General features: G+C 37.3%; 1 protein-coding gene and 1 long non-coding RNA gene across 2 annotated transcripts in view; one reads left to right on the top strand and one right to left on the bottom strand.

Annotated features, from left to right (window-relative positions):
- Positions 1-16,661, top strand: part of LOC137237447 (uncharacterized) — a 297,015-nt gene that overhangs the window by 92,505 nt on the left and 187,849 nt on the right. The gene's annotated exons all lie outside the window — the stretch shown is intronic.
- Positions 1-16,661, bottom strand: part of LOC137237440 (extracellular serine/threonine protein CG31145) — a 33,733-nt gene that overhangs the window by 2,337 nt on the left and 14,735 nt on the right. The window contains exons 10-11 of the mRNA XM_067761067.1: positions 16,517-16,657; positions 3,908-6,968 (exon numbers count right to left, since the gene is read on the bottom strand). Coding sequence (XP_067617168.1) covers positions 6,773-6,968; positions 16,517-16,657 — 337 coding nt within the window. The 3' untranslated portion in view covers positions 3,908-6,772. The remainder of the gene's footprint in view (positions 1-3,907; positions 6,969-16,516; positions 16,658-16,661) is intronic.

The raw sequence follows: 16,661 nt of genomic DNA, 5'->3' as shown, positions 1-16,661 counted from the left end.
TAATCAGGATCGAAAAAAAATTTGATTGAGCCATGTCCGTCCGTCCGTCCGTCCGTCCGTCCGTCCGTCCGTCCGTCCGTCCGTCCGTCCGTCCGTTAACACGATAACTTGAGTAAATTTTGAGGTATCTTGATGAAATTTGGTATGTAGGTTCCTGAGCACTCATCTCAGATCGCTATTTAAAATGAACGATATCGGACTATAACCACGCCCACTTTTTCGATATCGAAAATTTCGAAAAACCGAAAAAGTGCGATAACTCATTACAAAAGACAGATAAAGCGACGAAACTTGGTAGATGGGTTGACGTTATGACGCAGAATAGAAAATTAGTAAGATTTTGGACAATGGGCGTGGCACCGCCCACTTTTACAAGAAGGTAATTTAAAAGTTTTGCAAGCTGTAATTTGGCAGTCGTTGAAGATATCATGATGAAATTTGGCAGGAACGTTACTACTATTACTCTATATGTGCTAAATAAAAATTAGCAAAATTGGATGAAGAACACGCCCACTTTTTAAAAAAAAATTTTTTTAAATTCAAATTTTAACAAAAAATTTAATATCTTTACTGTATATAAGTAAATTAAGTCAAAATTCAACTCCAGTAATGATATGATACAACAAAATACAAAAATAAAAGAAAAATTCAAAATGGGCGTGGCTCCGCCCATTTTCATTTAGTTTGTCTAGAATACTTTTATTGCCATAAGTCGAACAAAAATTTACCAATCCTTCTCAAATTTGGTAGGAGCATAGATTCTATGACTGTAACTGTTCTCTGTGAAAATGGGCGAAATCGGTGGAAGCCACGCCCAGTTTTTATACACAGTCCACCGTCTGTCCTTCCGCTCGGCCATTAACACAATAACTTGAGCAAAATCCGATATATCTTTACTAAACTTAGCCCACGTACTTACCTGAGCTCACATTTTCTTGGTATAAAAAATGGGCGAAATCTGACCATAACCACGCCCACTTTATCGATATCGAAAATTACGAAAAATGAAAAAAATGCCATAATTCTATACCAAATACGAAAAAAGGGATGAAACATGGTAACTGGATTGGTTTATTGACGCAAAATATAACTTTGGAAAAACTTTGTAAAATGGGTGTGACACCTACCATATTAAGTAGAAGAAAATGAAAAAGTTCTACAAGGCGAAATCAACAGCCCTTGGAATCTTGGCAGGAATACTGTTAGTGGTATTGCATATATAAATAAATTAGCAGTACCCGACAGATGATTTTCTGGATCACCTGGTCCACATTTTGGTCGATATCGCGAGAACGCCTTCACATATACATCTAAGGGCCACTCGCTTTTAAAACCCTCATTAATACCTTTAATTTGATATCCATATCGTACAAAAACATACCAGAGTCACCCCTGTCCCACCCTAATGGCGATATCTCGAAAAGGCGTCCACCTATAGACCTAATGCCCCCTCCCTCTTAAAATGCTCAGTAACACCTTTCGTTTGATACCCATATCGTACAAACATTCTAGAGTCACCCCTGGCCCACCCTAATGGCGATATCTCGAAAAGGCGTCCACCTATACACCTAGTGTCCACTCCCTCTTAAAATGCTCAGTAACACCTTTCGTTTGATTCCCATATCGTACAAACATTCTAGAGTCACCCCAGGCCCACCCTAATGGCGATATCTCGAAAAGGCGTCCACCTATAGACCTAATGCCCACTCCCTCTTAAAGTGCTCAGAAACAGCTTTCGTTTGATACCCATATCGTACAAACATTCTAGAGTTACACCTGGCCCACCCTAATGGCGATATTTCGAAAAGGCGTCCACCTATAGAACTAAGGATTACTTCCTTTTAAAATACTCATTACCACCTTTCATTTGATACCCATATCGTACAAACACATTCTAGAGTCACCCTGGCCCACCCTAATGACGATATCTCGAAAAGGCGTCCACCTATAGATCTAAAGTCCACTCCCTCTTAAAATGCTCAGTAACACCTTTCGTTTGATACCCATATCGTACAAACATCTAGAGTCACCCCTGGCCCACCCTAATGGCGATATCTCGAAAAGGCGTCCACCTATAGACCTAATGTCCACTCCCTCTTAAAATGCTCAGTAACACCTTTCGTTTGATACCCATATCGTACAAACATTCTAGAGTCACCCCTGTCCCACCCTAATGGCGATATCTCGAAAAGGCGTCCACCTATAGACCTAATGCCCACTCCCTCTTAAAATGCTCAGTAACACCTTTGGTTTGATACCCATATCGTACAAACATTCTAGAGTCACACCTGGCCCACCCTAATGGCGATATCTCGAAAAGGCGTCCACCTATAGAACTAAGGATTACTCCCTTTTAAAATACTCATTACCACCTTTCATTTGATACCCATATCGTACAAACACATTCTAGAGTCACCCTGGCCCACCCTAATGGCGATATCTCGAAAAGGCGTCCACCTATAGACCTAATGCCCACTCCCTCTTAAAATGCTCAGTAACACCTTTCGTTTGATACCCATACCGTACAAACATTCTAGAGTCACCCTTGGTCCAGCTTTATGGCGATATCTCGAAAAGGCGTCCACCTATAGAACTAAGGATTACTCCCTTTTAAAATACTCATTACCACCTTTCATTTGATACCCATATCGTACAAACACATTCTAGAGTCACCCTGGCCCACCCTAATGGCGATATCTCGAAAAGGCGTCCACCTATAGACCTAATGCCCACTCCCTCTTAAAATGCTCAGTAACACCTTTCGTTTGATACCCATATCGTACAAACATTCTAGAGTCACCCTTGGTCCACCTTTATGGCGATATCTCGAAAAGGCGTCCACCTATAGAACTAAGGATTACTCCCTTTTAAAATACTCCTTACCACCTTTCATTTGATACCCATATCGTACAAACACATTCTGGAGTCACCCCTGGCCCACCCTAATGGCGATATCTCGAAAAGGCGTCCACCTATAGACCTAATGCCCACTCCCTCTTAAAATGCTCAGTAACACCTTTCGTTTGATACCCATATCGTACAAACATCTAGAGTCACCCCTGGCCCACCCTAATGGCGATATCTCGAAAGGGCGTCCACCTATAGACCTAATGCCCACTCCCTCTTAAAATGCTCAGTAACACCTTTCGTTTGATGCACATATCGTACAAACACATTCTAGAGTCACCCCTGGCCCACCAAAATGACGATATCTCGAAAAGGCGTCCACCTATAGACCTCATTCTCACTCCCTCTTAAAATGCTCAGTAACACCTTTCGTTTGATACCCATACCGTACAAACATTCTAGAGTCACCCCTGGCCCACCCTAATAGCGATATCTCGAAAAGGCGTCCACCTATAGACCTAATGCCCACTCCCTCTTAAAATGCTCAGTAACACCTTTCATTTGATTCCCATATCGTACAAACACATTCTAGAGACACCCCTGGTCCACCTTTATGGCGATATCTCGAAACGGCGTCCACCTATGGAACTAAGGATCACTCCTTTTCAAAATACTCATTAACAGCTTTCATTTGATACCCATATCGTACAAACACATTATAGAATCACCCCTGGTCCACCTTAATGGGGACATCTCGAAAAGGCGTCCACCGATAGACCTAAGGCCCACTCCCTCTTAAAATGCTCAGTAACACCTTTCATTTGATACCCATATCGTACAAACAAATTCTAGAGTCAGCCCTGGCGATATCCCTAAATGGCGTCCATCCATAGAACTATGGCCTACTCTCTCTTAAAATACTCTTTAATACCTTTCATTTGATACACATGTTATACAACCACATTCCAGGGTTACCCCAGATTGATTTTCCTTATTTTGTCTCCATAGCTCTCAACTGAGTATGTTATGTTCTGTTACACCCGAACTTAGCCTTCCTTACTTGTTTTAATTTCAAATGAAACCTTTTTTTTTTTCAAACGAAACCATTTTCGATTTTATTAAATATTTTGGGAAAACTGGGAACAACGCGATATCAGATGGGCAACTGTTTCGATCATATCTTGTAAATGCCTTCTAAACTTTTTCTCGCTGGATTTGGATTTAAACCAACATTCCTGCGGGTGTATAGTGTATAGTGTGTATAGTGTTTCATAGGTATACTAAAGTAATTGGCAACACATTTATGTTTAGCATTTTTTATAGTATTGATATTTATACATTTTTTCTTTAAAGCGACAATAATTATAACATACCTTATTGAAGTCAACCCCTGTCACCAATTTTCTGGTCTTTTAGCGCAAGTTACACGCGGTTTATCCGCGGACTGTCACAGACATACTTTTTCTTTCTCATTTTCCGAATTTATAGACTTCGCAGTCGTCACATACATTTTGAGATTGAACTTCAACCTATAATATCTCTTAAATAGAATAACTGATTATAATATAATCTTGGATCTATTTATTTCAAGAATTTATATTGCTCGCAATTTTGGTACAATTCTTTAAATTTACATGCTGAAATTGTTCCCACTTTTGCGAAATTTTTTATTTTATTGGGTCCACCTTAATATCGAATGTAACTTAAGACTAAATAAGACGCCCTATCTCAGAGTATTTTCTCAAACACGCCCTAGCACAAAACACTGTTGCAGCCCTCCTATTTCAGGATTTTTGTTGTAATCGACCTATCTCACGTAAAAATGAATTGAATTTATGCTCAGATACGGCTTTTTTGAAAATGGTAAGAAGCAGTGCGTTCTCCAAACGAAATCTAAAAGAGTTTCTTTTTTCAAAGTTTTCTGCCTTACGGGGTTTTCTAATCAACAGTCGAGATAAGGATAGATATTCCACTTAGCAGTCTATAAATGAAGCCCACATAGAACACTTTTAATAGGTGTAAAAGCTAGGTTCAAAACCTAAAAATCATATAAGCAAAAAAAATTTTTCTTTTGATTTGAAAAAAATATCTCTTGATTTGAAAAAAGTTTAATTTGATTTGAAAAAAGTTTTATTTGATTTGAAAAATGTTTCATTTGACCTGAAAATGTTTAAGTATGCTCTTTTCTCTCCCGCCAATACACGTTGACTTCCTTTTAAGTCCAAAGTGACGAAGTTATTGAGAAACAAGTATTGAAGACAAATCATCACCCAGACTAGGGTAATTCCACCAAACAACGATACCAATCGGAGTTACATTCAGCACTGCGAACTCGAATTCTTCAGTGATTTATTCAGGATTATTACGAAATTCAACGCAGACTTTCTTCTATATGTCGATTTATATCAAGACTGGGGAGTAGGGCGCAAAGAGGGTTCAAGGTCCTTTTTGTGTGAAACGGCTCATTGAAAACAACATGCCCATTTTTTTGTTCACACCAAATTAAAAATAAAAACAAATTTTGTGGCCGCAAAAAACTTTAAGCCCTTCTGAGTTTGCATATAGTTTTTTAGTGTTTCCGCTATTGCAGTAATTTGTGAAATGACTGAAGGAATTTTTTGAAAAATTATTTGATGCGAATTAGGCGATTTTTATCGAAATATTGCTTTATGGAAGATGAAACCTGCGGTCTTAAAAAAAAGAAGCTGAAAGTTGAGGTTGAGTAAATTCATGGGAGGCTATTCAATAAAAATTATATTGAAAGTTGTATATGAATTAACTTTTTAAAAATGCCAAACCATGCCTCCAGTCGCGAAAAGTCTTCAAGAGGTTTCGTACTCGCAGAGAATCAGCAACATAAATATTTTCTCAGTTTCCAGACTTTCATTATATGGTGAAAAAAAGTTGTTACTGCGGTATTTTGTAGCACGAATGCAGATTTATGTTATGTAGTATTTCAGTTAAAGTTTTCAAGTGTTTTCAAAGTAGTTTTCTTTAGAAAATGGAAAACCTGCATATTGTTGCATATTTCTGTTTTTTTCTTAAATTGCATATCATTTGCGTATGTTTGGCACCTTTTTTTTTTGACAAATTTTACTGACATTTAAATTTATGATTTTTCACAGTCTGTATAAATTTCTGACCTTAGCTGCCAATTATTTTGTAATGTTTTAGTTCTTTGTCAATATTTTTATTTTATTTTTTTTCGTTTAGTTAATAATATATAAGGTACATATTCTATTTGCTGAAAAATTAAAAAAAAAATTGATATATGGTTTAGTTCAACTTACAAACATTTTCTCAGTTTATGATTATTTTATACAAAGACTTTTTTCATAACAATGATTTTTTAATATATAATTTTTTTTTTTTTTTTGAATTTTTATTTTTCTTTTTTAATATGTCTGCTATCACTTTATGCCTAAAAAACCAACTATTGTTATTTGTCTTCGACTCTTATGTGTTGCATATAATTTAAATTTTTTAAGTTTTAATTTTATTAATATTTTTCTTTTTTTTATATTATTTTGCCACGTCTCTTTACTCAGCGTGAGCTTTTTAAAAGCTTAATCTTCGTAACACATCTTTATTGCAATATACATCAAAGCTTTTTTTAAGTTTTTAATCGATGTTAAATCCAAACTTATTTTCATTATTTTTCCTTTCTCTTTTTCTATAAATTCAACTAGTCAATCGCTACAAAAATCTTATTATTACACATAAATATACACACCTATACAAATTGTATACCTAATTAGTTTTTTCACACTTTAACTTATTATATTATAACATTTTGTAAGTATTCTAATTTATTTCTAAACTTAACTTAATGCTAAACTGTCATTCCTGTTTGACGTTTCTTAGGCCGCACCAAGATTGTCCATTCGCCCTTGGTTATTACTGGTCTCATGTGTGACTGTAATTGCTACGTTAGCATATCTTCTGAATCGAAGATTTCCTCTGGTGGATTCTTTTTTATGCAATCACGCACACCGCTTAAAATGATAGAGACGCGCCGATCCAGCGCCACTAAATGCGGTTCCCAGAGTATAGGTCGCACTGGATCCACCGACATGGACTCGCGCATAAGTTCGGAAAGTTTTTTGGGACCATTATGAAATCTGAAAGAAAAAAACGAAATAAACAAAATATATCTTTTAAATTTAATGTTGTGCGTTAAAAAAAAATTATTGAAAAGAAACAATTAGATAAGTTTAAGTTCGGTCGAAACCAAACATTATTTCGAAATCGAAAAAGTGGACGTGTTTATAGTATGACTTCGACAATTACCAGTATATTTTAGCTTACGATAACCTAGTGCACTTAAAAAAAAAGTAAATGAAAGGCGCGATAACCTCCGAAGAGATTTTAGGTCGAGCTTCTCTTCAAATTTGCGTCGAGCTCTTTTTAATTTTTCTTACAAATTGGCGGGACGGGACCTACTTGCTTTATGCCGATTCCGACGTACCTTCGGAGTGCTTGCCAAACACTGTCCAGCGGCGACCCCGTTAGAAAAATTTTCTTCTAATTTAAAAAATTTTTTTTTAAATTTTAATGTTGCTTTGCCCGGGGCGTGACCTTCGGTGTGGTAGGCGGATCAGGCTGCCATGACACCACGGCGGTCGTGTACTTAATTAGGTGAATATATCTTATTTTTTGCTTAAGTTATGGTGTTAATGAACGGATGGAATGACAGAAGGGTATAGAACTTAGGCGTGGTCATGGTGGAATCACCAGGTGATGTATATAAAAAAAGACAGAAGATGTACGCTATCTGAAACGGCAGGAATGTATTCAACGTTGAGAAGGGTAAAATGTTTACCCGTTTCGAAAAAATTGGAGTAGAAAGATAAATACCTTGCTACGAAAGCCATTACAGAAACTGTTTTTTCAGCATAACAGTGCCACCTAACTACAATGCTAAAGGGGATGCACTGGACTAGTGCGAGCTTATCTAACTTTTTTGGCATCGAATAGAAATAAAAAACTTAAACTGTGATGAGCTATAAAATTCAATAAAAGTGTCTAAAGTAAACTGACCTCAACTTCGACTGCAGTTGAAGCTTTCATCGAAAAACCGGACATAAAAGGGAGATATGTTATCCATTATTTAGTTGAACTGTAGTAACTTTGCGCACTTAAATGTGTTCGGGTTCACTGTTAGGACGCTGAATTTTTTTGTTCGTATTAGACTTTGAAAACGATTTTTTTTGGCGTGGGCGTAACCGTCAACCGGTTTTTATCAATTATCACTACTTGACAAATTTCGACATAATATCTTGAACAGGGTTTGACTAAGGGCCACGCCCATTTCCAAAAATTTTTCAATTTATATTTCGGGTTATGAAGTAACCCACATTAGAAGTTTACGCCGATCACATTATCGGCAGCGGCGGCGTAGGCTCTAATATATAACGGTGGCGGCGGCGTGGGCGGCGCACCGGCCTACGCCGGTATTCTTACTCTTAAGAGCTTGATTTTTCTATTTAAAAAAATAATATTTAGGAAAGGTTTTGTTTGTATGTATTTAAAGAAATCAACGTGTTGGCCATTTCGGAAAGATCCGGGTTTTTTGCCTCAAGATCTCGCAGACCGGTCAAAAATTTTCAGGAGTAGTTCCTTGCTGAGGTATTGTCCCTCGTTCGCTTACTCCAGAGAGGCTTCGAACTTAACCCCGGTCTTTGGAATTTGTACTGCTGCGTCTGCTGAAAAGAAATAGAGATACATAAAATAGTCACACTTTTGTCTGTATATCTCGTGCAAAGCGTAGTTTCACCTACGGTTAACTCCTAATAATCGTCGCGAACACAATTCCTTTACATCATTTGTGGCTCCTTGGCGGCCACGCACAAAGGCGACTTACGGTTGCTATTAATGGTCTATTAATACTCATGACTCTCGTAGTACAGGGCGCCTCCAGTTGTTTCGGGTGTTTTTAAGAGCTATTCCCGATGTGCGAACAGTAGCAATCCCGACCACCAGTCTCTACTACGCCTCCTGACCCTCACACCATATACCAGCACAGAAGCTATAGGACTGCGACTTCGAACTCATACCTTCGTTGACGTCACTTTCCCAGAAGCTCTAGGTGTAGTTCCAAAACTTTCCAACTGATGCTTTTGTCGCGCTATGCTGCCGAGCTACACCAGAGAAACACCTTGAAACGTTAGGGAGTGACTATTCAGCCAAAGATGCCGCCCTCGAAATCATAAGCAGTTTAAGTGGATGTCATTGCGTAATGGGTGAAAATCGTATAATCTTCGGCGCATCTACATAATACAAATTTTCCAAGGACCCTGAATAAAATTTTTAAAATGTAGACCAAAGTTTGCAGACGTTTGTGATCACAACATTCATTTCAATAGTCTTCGTTAAATCAAAACGATATTTTAGAATGAAAGTCGACCGATTTTAAGTTGAAAGTTGTTAACTTCTGTTTTCCGGCCTTATGATACAAGAGCTCATTATGGATGACCGCGTAGCTTCAGTTTTCAGACTAGTTCGACTGTCCACTACGTTAGGGTAGTAGAACACACGGTCCTTAGTTCGACTGTCTTGGGAAAGCTTTTCCTTCACCACTTTGAGTGTTCTTGCGAAGGACAAAGCCTCACCTGGTAAATATATGTGCTTACATATTCACATTTTTAAAAGGAGCCGTAACGTTTAGGTGATATTTAAACTTTGTTGATAGGCTATAATCAATGTGATTCACTCCAAGGGAATAGTTTTGGATAGGGCCGCCAACCTTAGGAAATCCAAACCGGGAGACTTGGGTGTTGAAGGATTAAGTGTGAAAATCAAAATTAGCATTTCAGACCCTATTGTATAGTTTCGCAAATAGACAACTGATGTTTGAATGTAAGCCCAAGTGATTTTTCAAACCCTTATACGTACATATATCGTCAACTTATTTCATTTCAAAAGAGTGTGTATGCCCCTAGAACCTACTAAAGGATTTTGCGTCACTGATTTCCCTTATTCTTTCAGCCAATCGCAATATAAATTTTTTTTTAAATCGGCAACTTTTTTGGTTAATTTGCTTTTTTTAACAACTTGAGGACAATTTGAAAACATGTTCGCCTTGGGTAATTTTATTGAATTCATTGTTCATTATTAATTTTTTGAAAAAATATGCAAAGTGAGCATATAAATTTATTATAAAACAATTTTTGTTGTTATATCGGCCTACTGATTTTAAGATCGCGGGTTCGAATCGAGCTCAAGGCCTAACAATAATTTTTTATCATTATTATTGTTATGATAAATTTTTTCTTAATTGAAAAAATTTTTAAATTAGAATAGAAGAAAGAAAAAATTTTAGACAACTGCCAAAGCTCGTTGTATAGATCCATTTCGGGAACTGCTAAATTCCTTCATCGGCAACGTTTAGGCGCCGCTGCTATAACCATTCAGCTATCACAGCGGTTTTTTGTTTGTCTTCATTAATCCTACTTCTATTCTGTTTCGTGCCAATTGATATTCACAACACTGCGACATCTGTTGCAGAATGGCTGTGAAAATGGATCTATACAACGAGCTTTGGCAGTTGTCTAAAATTTTTTCTTTCTTCTATTCTAATTTAAAAATTTTTTCAATTAAGAAAAAATTTATCATAACAATAATAATGATAAAAAATTATTGTTAGGCCTTGAGCTCGATTCGAACCCGCGATCTTAAAATCAGTAGGCCGATATAACAACAAAAATTGTTAATACATCCCAGAGCACGGGGAAAAAAAGTGTCAATAAATTATGACACTATGGCGGCATTGCCAACAAACAAGTCCAATTTTCACAGCCATTCTGCAACAGATGTCGCAGTGTTGTGAATATCAATTGGCACGAAACAGAATAGAAGTAGGATTAATGAAGACAAACAAAAAACCGCTGTGATAGCTGAATGGTTATAGCAGCGGCGCCTAAACGTTGCCGATGAAGGAATTTAGCAGTTCCCGAAATGGATCTATACAACGAGCTTTGGCAGTTGTCTAAAATTTTTTCTTTCTTCTATTCTAATTTAAAAATTTTTTCAATTAAGAAAAAATTTATCATAACAATAATAATGATAAAAAATTATTGTTAGGCCTTGAGCTCGATTCGAACCCGCGATCTTAAAATCAGTAGGCCGATATAACAACAAAAATTGTTAATACATCCCAGAGCACGGGGAAAAAAAGTGTCAATAAATTATGACACTATGGCGGCATTGCCAACAAACAAGTCCAATTTTCACAGCCATTCTGCAACAGATGTCGCAGTGCTGTGAATATCAATTGGCACGAAACAGAATAGAAGTAGGATTAATGAAGACAAACAAAAAACCGCTGTGATAGCTGAATGGTTATAGCAGCGGCGCCTAAACGTTGCCGATGAAGGAATTTAGCAGTTCCCGAAATGGATCTATACAACGAGCTTTGGCAGTTGTCTAAAATTTTTTCTTTCTTCTATTCTAATTTAAAAATTTTTTCAATTAAGAAAAAATTTATCATAACAATAATAATGATAAAAAATTATTGTTAGGCCTTGAGCTCGATTCGAACCCGCGATCTTAAAATCAGTAGGCCGATATAACAACAAAAATTGTTAATACATCCCAGAGCACGGGGAAAAAAAGTGTCAATAAATTATGACACTATGGCGGCATTGCCAACAAACAAGTCCAATTTTCACAGCCATTCTGCAACAGATGTCGCAGTGTTGTGAATATCAATTGGCACGAAACAGAATAGAAGTAGGATTAATGAAGACAAACAAAAAACCGCTGTGATAGCTGAATGGTTATAGCAGCGGCGCCTAAACGTTGCCGATGAAGGAATTTAGCAGTTCCCGAAATGGATCTATACAACGAGCTTTGGCAGTTGTCTAAAATTTTTTCTTTCTTCTATTCTAATTTAAAAATTTTTTCAATTAAGAAAAAATTTATCATAACAATAATAATGATAAAAAATTATTGTTAGGCCTTGAGCTCGATTCGAACCCGCGATCTTTATTATAAAACTTTTCTTTTAGTGTTTTGTTTAAATAACGTGGTGAATTGGGTGATGCAAAGTCCGTGTTAAGCTGACATCGAAAGCGCCTGTTTTTTTTAAATAACTTTTGAACAGTTAGAAAAGTTAAATTTCGCAATTAGTTTTTTTATAACTGGCAGTGATGCGCATCCGTTAACACCACTTTCGACCATATCCGACCAATTTTCGACATGAACAATAAATGGCCTAAACAGTCTTATACGAGTAGAAAATATAGTAACGCGCCGGACGCCGCCGCCGCCGCGCCGATATTTTTGACATTCGGCGGCGGCGTGCGAAAAACGACCCTAATCGGCGGCGGAGGCGGCGTTTATCGGCGGCGTATACCTCTAACCCACATATACATTTTCATCAATTTATCTGCATTCGGTAATCTCAATATTTCAATTTTATACATTTTCGATGTCGAAAAAGTCGGCGTGGTTAACGTCCGATTGCACCCATTTTCCATACCAATCTATTCTGGGATCAGATAGGCCAGTATACCCAATTTCTTGAAGATATCTCCATTTTTTCTCAAGCTATCAAGGTAATGGAACGACGGATGTGACTCAATCAAAATATTTTTACTTATTACTTATGAGTTTCCTGGATTTTTATTTCGTCTCCTGTAAGCCATTACAAACAAGCGTTATTGAATGAAAGCTATAATAACCTTGTACACACCGGATATAAAATCAATCTTAAAAAAAAACAAGTAAGGAAGGTTAAGTTCGGGTGTAACCGAACATTACATACTCAGTTGAGAGCTATGGTGACAACATAAGGGAAAATAACCATGTAGGAAAATGAACCGGGGGAAACCCTGGAATGTGTTTGTATGACATGTGTATCAAATGAAATGCATTAAAGAGTATTTTATGAGGGAGTGGGCCATAGTTCTATAGGTGGACGCCATTTAGGGATATAGCCATAAAGGTGGATCAGGTTGACTCTAGAATGCGTTTGTACAATATGGGTATCAAATGAAAGATGTTAATGAGTATTTTAAAAGGGAGTAATCCTTAGTTCCATAGATGGACGCCGTTTCGAGATACCGCCATAAAGGTGGACCAGGGGTGACCCTAGAATTTGTTTGTACAATATGGGTATCAAAAGAAAGGTGTTAACGAGTTTTTTAAAAGGGAGTAATCCTTAGTTCCATAGGTGGACGCCGTTTCGAGATATCGCCATAAAGGTGGACCAGGGGTGACCCTAGAATTTGTTTGTACAATATGGGTATCAAAAGAAAGGTGTTAATGAGTATTTTAAAAGGGAGTGATGCTTAGTTCCAGAGGTGGACACCGTTTCGAGATATCGCCATAAAGGTGGACCAGGTGTGACCCTAGAATTTGTTTGTACGATATGGGTATCAAATTAAAGGTATTAATGAGGGTTTTAAAAGGGAGAGGTGGTAGTTGTATAGGTGGCCGCCTTTTCGAGATATGGCCATAAAGGTGGACCAGGGGTGACTCTAGAATACGTTTGTACGATATGGGTATCAAATGAAAGGTGCTAACGAGTATTTTAAAAGGGAGTTATCCTTAGTTCCATAGGTGGACGCAGTTTCGAGATATCGCCATAAAGGTGGACCAGGGGTGACCCTAGAATTTGTTTGTACAATATGGGTATCAAAAGAAAGGTGCTAATGAGTATTTTAAAAGGGAGTAATCCTTAGTTCCATAGGTGGACGCCGTTTCGAGATATCGCCACAATGGTGGACCAGGGGTGACCCTAGAATTTGTTTGTACAATATGGGCATCAAACGAATGGTGTTAATGAGTATTTTAAAAGGGAGTGGGCCTTAGTTCTATAGGTGGACGCCGTTTCGAAATATCGCCATAAAGGTGGACCAGGGGTGACTCTAGAATGTGTTTGTACGATATGGGTATCAAATTAAAGGTATTAATGAGGGTTTTAAAAGGGAGTGGTGGTTGTTGTATAGGTGGTCGCCTTTTCGAGATATCGCCATAAAGGTGGACCAGGGGTGACTCTAGAATGCGTTTGTACGATATGGGTATCAAATGAAAGGTGTTAAAGAGTATTTTATGAGGGAGTGGGCCATAGTTCTATAGGTGGACGCCATTTAGGGATATAGCCATAAAGGTGGATCAGGGTTGACTCTAGAATGCGTTTGTACGATATGGGTATCAAATGAAAGGTGTTAATCAGTATTTTAAAAGGGAGAAATCCTTAGTTCCATAGGTGGACGCCGTTTCGAGATACCGCCATTAAGGTGGACCAGGGGTGACCCTAGAATTTGTTTGTACAATATGGGTATCAAAAGAAAGGTGTTAATGAGTATTTTAAAAGGGAGTGGGTCTTAGTTCTATAGGTGGACGCCGTTTCGAAATATCGCCATAAAGGTGGACCAGGGTGACTCTAGAATGTGTTTGTACTATATGGGTATCAAATTAAAGGTATTAATGAGAGTTTTAAAAGGGAGTGGTGGTAGTTGTATATGTGAAGGCATTTTCAAGATCGCGACCAAAATGTGGACCAGGGTGACACAGGACATCATCTGTTGGATACCGCTAATTTATTTATATATGTAATACCTGCCAAGATTTTAAGGGTTTTTTATTTCGCCCTGCGGAACTTTTTCATTTCCTTCTACTTAATATGGTAGGTGTCACAACCATTTTATAAAGTTTTTTCTAAAGTTTATTTCGTGTCAATAAACCAATCCAATTTCCTCACCATGTTTCATCCCTTTTTTCGTATTTGGTATAGAATTATGGCATTTTTTTCATTTTTCGTAATTTTCGTTATCGAAAAAGTGGGCGTGGTCATTGTCGGATTTCGTTCATTTTTCATACCAAAATAAAGTGAGTTCAAGTAAGTTCGTGAACTAAGTTCATTAAAGATATGTCGATTTTTGCTCAAGTTATCGTGTTAACGGCCATGCGGAAGGACAGACGAATGACTGTGTATAAAAACTGGACCTGGCATAAACCGATTTCGCCCGTTTTCACAGAAAACAGTTAACATCATAAAATCTATGCCCCTACCAAATTTCAAAAGGATTGGTTAATTTTTGTTCGACTTAGGGCGTTAAAAGTATCCTAGACAAATTAAATGAAAAAGGGCGGAGCCACGCCCATTTTGAAATTTTCTTTTATTTTTGTATTTTGTTGCACCATGTCATTACTGGGGTTGAATGTTGACATAATTTACTTATATACTGTAAAGATATTAAATTTTTTGTTAAAATTTTACTTAAAAAAAATTTTTTTTTTAAAAGTGGGCGTGGTCCTTCTCCGATTTTGCTAATTTTTATTAGGCGTACATATAGTAATAGGAGTAACGTCCCTGCCAAATTTCATCATGATATCTTCAACGACAGACAAATTACAGCTTGCAAAAATTTTAAATTACCTTCTTTTAAAAGTGGGCGGTGCCACGCCCGTTGTCCAAAATTTTACTAATTTTCTATTCTGCGTCATAAACTCAACCCATCTACCAAGTTTCGTCGCTTTATCTGTCTTTGGTAATGAATTATCGCACTTTTTCGGTTTTACGAAATTCTCGATATCGAAAAAGTGGGCGTGGTTATATTCCGATATCGTTCATTTTAAACAGCGATCTGAGATGAGTGCTCAGGAACCTACATACCAAATTTCATCAAGTTACCTCAAAATTTACTCAAGTTACCGTGTTAACGGCCATGCGGAAGGACAGACGGACGACTGTGTATAAAAACTGGTCGTGGCATCAACCGATTTCGCCCGTTTTCACAGAAAACAGTTAGCATCATAAAATCTATGCCCCTACCAAATTTCAAAAGGATTGGTTAATTTTTGTTCGACTTATGGCGTTAAAAGTATCCTAGACAAATTAAATGAAAAAGGGCGGAGCCACGCCCATTTTGAAATTTTCTTTTATTTTTGTATTTTGTTGCACCATGTCATTACTGGGGTTGAATGTTGACATAATTTACTTATATACTGTAAAGATATTAAATTTTTTGTTAAAATTTTACTTAAAAAAAATTTTTTTTTTAAAAGTGGGCGTGGTCCTTCTCCGATTTTGCTAATTTTTATTAGGCGTACATATAGTAATAGTAGTAACGTCCCTGCCAAATTTCATCGTGATATCTTCAACGACTGACAAATTACAGCTTGCAAAAGTTATAAATTACCTTCTTTTAAAAGTGGGCGGTGCCACGCCCATTGTCCAAAATTTTACTAATTTTCTATTCTGCGTCATAAATTCAACTCATCTACCAAGTTTCGTCGCTTTATCTGTCTTTGGTAATGAATTATCGCACTTTTTCGGTTTTACGAAATTTTCGATATCGAAAAAGTGGGCGTGGTTATAGTCCGATATCGTTCATTTTAAATAGCGATCTGAGATGAGTGCTCAGGAACCTACGTACCAAATTTCATCAAGTTACCTCAAAATTTACTCAAGTTATCGTGTTAACGGACGGACGGACGGACGGACGGACGGACGGACGGACGGACATGGCTCAATCAAATTTTTTTTCGATCCTGATTATTTTGATATATGGAAGTCTATATCTATCTCGATTCCTTTATATATGTACAACCAACCGTTATCCAATCAAACTTAATATACTCTGTGAGCTCTGCTCAACTGAGTATAATTATTAATCGATTTATCACGGGATAAAATACGAAATTGTTACTGGGTACTTACTCCAACAGTCTTTTTAGCGTCGATGTTCGTAACATACAACACTGTAATAGTGGCGCCAAATTCGTAAGTTCATCATGGTAGGGTTTGCCAAATCCACGCCCATGATCGAGATGCAGCGTAAATGTGTCATTTCCAAAGATTCTAG

Source organism: Eurosta solidaginis, chromosome 1 (genome assembly GCF_040869045.1).
Source record: "Eurosta solidaginis isolate ZX-2024a chromosome 1, ASM4086904v1, whole genome shotgun sequence".
Classification (NCBI taxonomy): Eukaryota; Metazoa; Arthropoda; class Insecta; order Diptera; family Tephritidae; genus Eurosta; species Eurosta solidaginis.
This window is presented reverse-complemented; position numbering and strand designations above follow the sequence as displayed.